The sequence below is a fragment of the Lactuca virosa genome, chromosome 9, assembly GCF_052849685.1.
Source record: "Lactuca virosa cultivar CGN04683 chromosome 9, Lactuca_virosa_CGN04683_v6, whole genome shotgun sequence".
NCBI lineage: Eukaryota > Viridiplantae > Streptophyta > Magnoliopsida > Asterales > Asteraceae > Lactuca > Lactuca virosa.
Genome location: NC_136434.1, coordinates 34,989,770 through 34,994,377, shown reverse-complemented (window position 1 = coordinate 34,994,377; position 4,608 = coordinate 34,989,770). Strand labels below are relative to the sequence as shown.

General features: G+C 31.8%; 1 protein-coding gene across 5 annotated transcripts; it reads right to left on the bottom strand.

Annotated features, from left to right (window-relative positions):
• Positions 1–458: 458 nt before the first annotated feature.
• LOC145138540 (uncharacterized) lies at positions 459–3,536 on the bottom strand. 5 transcript variants are annotated; one of them, XR_013721585.1, is made up of 8 exons: positions 3,177–3,528; positions 2,796–2,917; positions 2,590–2,706; positions 2,360–2,478; positions 1,412–1,561; positions 1,312–1,349; positions 832–934; positions 459–690 (listed from the first exon to the last, which is right to left on the bottom strand). XR_013721585.1 is itself a non-coding variant. In XM_079072613.1 (7 exons), exons 3-7 carry the CDS (start codon positions 2,658–2,660, stop codon positions 669–671), a joined length of 327 nt encoding a protein of 108 aa, XP_078928739.1. In that variant the 5' UTR covers positions 2,661–2,706; positions 2,796–2,917; positions 3,177–3,528; the 3' UTR covers positions 459–668. The 5 variants fall into 5 exon arrangements, 2 of the variants coding, with proteins under 2 accessions (XP_078928739.1, XP_078928740.1); XR_013721584.1 differs by having other exon boundaries at positions 1,312–1,561; positions 3,177–3,529; XM_079072613.1 differs by lacking the exon at positions 1,412–1,561 and having other exon boundaries at positions 858–934.
• Positions 3,537–4,608: the final 1,072 nt, after the last annotated feature.

Genomic DNA, 4,608 nt, shown 5'->3' with positions numbered 1-4,608 from the left:
TAATCAACCATGTCTAAACTATTATTTTGTGGGCTAGTTTTGCCATAATGTGTTTTTTTTTTTTGCTAAGTTTTGATAGGTAGTTAGTGATTTTGGTTAGATTAGTATTTTTCCTCATTATTATTACCCCTAAAAAATAGGCATTCTATATTATTGATTATTCTTTTTTTGTATATTTAAGTTACGTGATTAGTTGTAGTTATGGTTGGTTTCATTATCTTAAGAGGCTTAGATTATACACATTTATGCTACACTAGGTTATAACCCGTGGAAACCACGGATGAGAAAGGCTTAGATTATACACATTTATGCTACACTAGGTTATAACCCGTGGAAACCACGGATGAGAAATGGAAAAAAAAATTACAAATAAATCATACGGTTACTTCCAATTTGATATTCATAAAGAGATCCACCTGAGATACAAAATGAAATGACAATAAAACATCACTGGTCCATACCAGCTGCATAAACCTTGATAATCAAATTTAATATTTTTTAGTTACAAAACCAACTACCATCAAGTTAGTCCACACCTCTGACTTGACTTCAAATATAATAATACATTTACATAAAAACTTTAAATTAACCATTTTAACTTCAAATACAGTTACACTAAGAGCTTGAACATCATGATCAGAAGCTAAAATAAACCATGTAGAAGTTTATCATTCATTTCTCCAAGTCCAACTACATCAAAAGTTCAAGCATTTTAGTATAATTTGCAAAAGTAAAGTACTCGCCTCAAAAAGAATTTAGTCAAAAATATAAAAAATGACCAGGAAGCACAATAAAAAAATTATAAAGATAGAACAGGAAGCACAATCGTACCACTTTACTGAAATTAGAAGCCATACCCTCGCAGGAAAATTAGCCCCGAATCCAGCACCACTCTTCCTGCTAGTTTCGGTTCATGGAAGTCTGAATAGTGAATCTGTTTAAAATTTATTTGATCTACAGTTTAGTATAACAAATTCTTGCACACAAATTTTCTATTTTGAATCGTCTCTTAACGCACCCAAATACAACCATATTTTGATATTCTATAACATTTTTGGTACTTGGATGTTCAATTTTCACATATTATCTGTTATTTTTTTAAATGACCATTTTGCCCTCATCTTCTTTTCTTTCTTTTGATGTTCAAGAATCATAATTAAACCCTTAAAACAAAAACAATAACTCTTTATTGTCCAGAAAAATTAAAACAAACTAAAACCAAAATTATAGATTAAGAGTAGTCAGTCCAAACATCAATTTTCATCCGCAGTAGCACATAAACATTGCTAAACCCTGAACACAACTACCTACCTGGATATTCATCGTGGTCTCTTTTGCCGCCACTTCATCTGAAATAAGTCACATAATTATGAAAAATATCAAAAAGAGGAAATGGAGTAAAAGTTTTCACCTTTAGCTTCAGAGAAAACCTAACAAAATAATATATCATGATTTCTTTATTGCTTGATGCAATTTGTTAGAGGTCAGACCATCTATCTCACAATTTCTTGAACCTCCCTCATCATTTATTTATGAGCCTTCTTAGTTGAAACTTGAAACTCTGTAATCAAATAACGACCATAAAAACTGACATAGTGTTGAGGTTTTATTAAAAAAACACACAAGTTCATCATAATTACACCTTAGACAATATAAAATCAGAACCCAAAATGTAGATTCTAAAAGATCAAAATGAATGAAACCAAAACCTTTACATACATAGACTGCACTTCAATAATTGAAAAATCAAGAGTATTGGACCTAGATATTTGATCAATAGTCAATAAAAATAATAAGTATACATGAAAGAAAAGAGGCGATTCATGAATGAATTATAATTTGTCTGGCATAAACAAATGATGCTTACAATTCATGAATGAATTATAATTTGTCTGGCATAAACAAATGATGCTTACAGATGCTATATGGCTAGAAAAAAAAACCAAAAGCATATATCATGAATATTTGATAACAATATTGGATTTTCTTCATAAGAACATTTTGTCCCCAAAAAAGTTCAAGCAAAAATTTATAGAAGATTTCAGGGGGTCATTGCGTCTTTATCCTATGAGTTAACTGAAAGAAATAAAAGATATATACCACCCTTTTTTCCATACTATAGCCTTGTACATTCATTAAAACATTAGACATTCAAATAACATTTGGACATTCTACATGGATGATGGCATGGCATAAAAACTTGTAATAAAGAAAATACATTCCCATTTCGCAATCCTAAAACTTTCAAATTTAAGATTATTTATCAATTACCACAATCTGATTTGAATATTTTTTTTTTCAGAATTAAGATGGAGAAACTACAAAAATAAACTCTATGCATAAGATGTGAAATGCATACCCACTTCCATATGTATCAAAATGCTAAAATGCTTTGTACAAATCTTCTTCACAATATAGTTGGTGTATAATGATTGTTGTTGTGATGAACTCCATTCATCCATTTCCATGCACATCGGCCTGTAACAGTAACAGTTACGTAAGTCAAAACCAACATTATATGACAATCTTAAAATCTTGAAAGTTAGAAAAAGCATACAACAACCATGAGTTGTCTAGCTTCAGACTTACCCGTGTCTAGCCAATCCAGTTTTAATTTCATGTGATTGTGCCACTTTTTTCCCGTCCATGTTCATAAACATCGATTTTAGCCCTTGGATTTCACAAGCTGATATTTCCAGCAATGACCTAAAGAAATTTATTAAAAATTATGCTCGTTGCACAATTAGGGTTAAGATGTATACTGGAGTATGAGGAAGTTGTGTTATTAACAAAACCTTAGAGATCGATTTTCTCGAGTTTGTTGATGGCTCGAAATTGCTTCACCCTAAAGGGTTGCACCGTTGACTGTTGATTGACTTGTCTGATGCTCCTCCATCTTCTCTAATCCATGGATGCTCTGTATAATCTCAAAACATGAATGGTATTAGTATTGTAATAATGTTATGAAGATGAAAATTTGAAAAAAAGAATTTCGAATCCCAAAATAACTGAAAAGGGGGAAATCGAATCTGTGAAGAGAATTAATATTATGAAAGAGATTAATTGTACACCACCAGAAATCAATGTTTGATAGAAGGGACTGAGATAGAAGAAAACTAAGTTGAAAGAGACAAAATTTAAACACAAAAATGTGTAAAAATCAGACAAGTTCAAACCTGATGCTCTCCGCTTAGGTTTGAAGCACATAGATTTCAGAGGATCTTCATCTATAGAGTATCAAGAAGAGAAAGAGGCACAAGTGAAATGTCAGATGATAAATGATTTCAGGATCGAGATAGGGGGCATCAGTGAGGTCCTAGGGTTTAGTGAGGAGCTTCGGCTTATGAAAAGGGAGGAGATGTATAAATCTTCAGAGAAGAAGATACGATATGGCGTTATACATTTCATAAAATCATTTTGCTGATCTATAGGCGTCAGTTTAGAAAGTTCCTGATTTTATGCAATCTAATTAGGAAATTGGAAATTGAGATTTTGAGCGGGAAATTAAGAGAAGATCGGTATAGAAAAAGCGACACGTGGCAACATGTTTTCCAGAACGATGATAAGTGTCAATTTTAGGAGTGTTTTATTAGAAGAGGGGATTTGGTAACATTTATTGAAAACCCTCCTTCGGTGAATTAGGTTGTTTTGGCGTTTTCTGCAAATTTAGGTATTTTAATTTATAAATAAATAAATAATAACTTATGGTAAATGTTTGTTAAAATGTTGGTTTATAAATTAGTTTATAAATTATGATAAATTGTTAATATTAACTTAGGAAAATTTAAATAAATTATAAAAAAGAAAAACTACATATTTTGATTCTATTTACAAAAAAGTCTTCATTTATTTTATTTATTTTAATTTAACCATTAAAATTGGTAAACACTTTTAAATTACAGTTGTAACCGGTTTTAAGGATTAATTTAAAAACAAAAAATCCTTAATTACTTTTTCGATAATAAGATTAAAGTTTGTGATAAATTGTTAATATTAAAGACTTTTTCGTTAATAAGATTAAATTGCAATTTAACCCTTAAAACTGACACTAACCGGTTACAAGACTTATTTTGCAAGTGTTTATCGGTTTTAATGGTTAAATTGCAAAAAAAAAAATGAAGGGTGACTTTTTTTCTATAACATCCCGGAATATCAAGAGTATGGTTGAAGGGCTAAAAGAGTAAATTGGGAAGGGGAACTCGGCGAGTCCATGGGTGGACTCGGCGAGTCAGCGGATGGACTCGGCGAGTAGGCGCTGAGTGGAGAAAACCCTAAATCCGGAGGATGAGCCCTATTTAAAGGACATTATACCCTCTCCCCAGCCTTTTTACCCTCTGTAGAAGTCCAGAAAGCCCTAAGGCGCGAATTTGAGGGAGTAAAGTGCATTTGGGGCTTGGGGAAGTGATTGATGAAGAAATCTTGAAGGAGAAGAGACTTGGATCAAAGGGCTTTGCAAGGATTCAGATTAACCTTCTCTTGGAGCTTCCTTTTGAGGTATTATTTCATTGTTTGAGCTGCTATTATCTAGATTCATCATTTTTGGAGGTGTTAGAGATCATATCTTTTGATGTAGTGGAGTTTAGAGGTTAAATCTGAGGTTGCTACCTC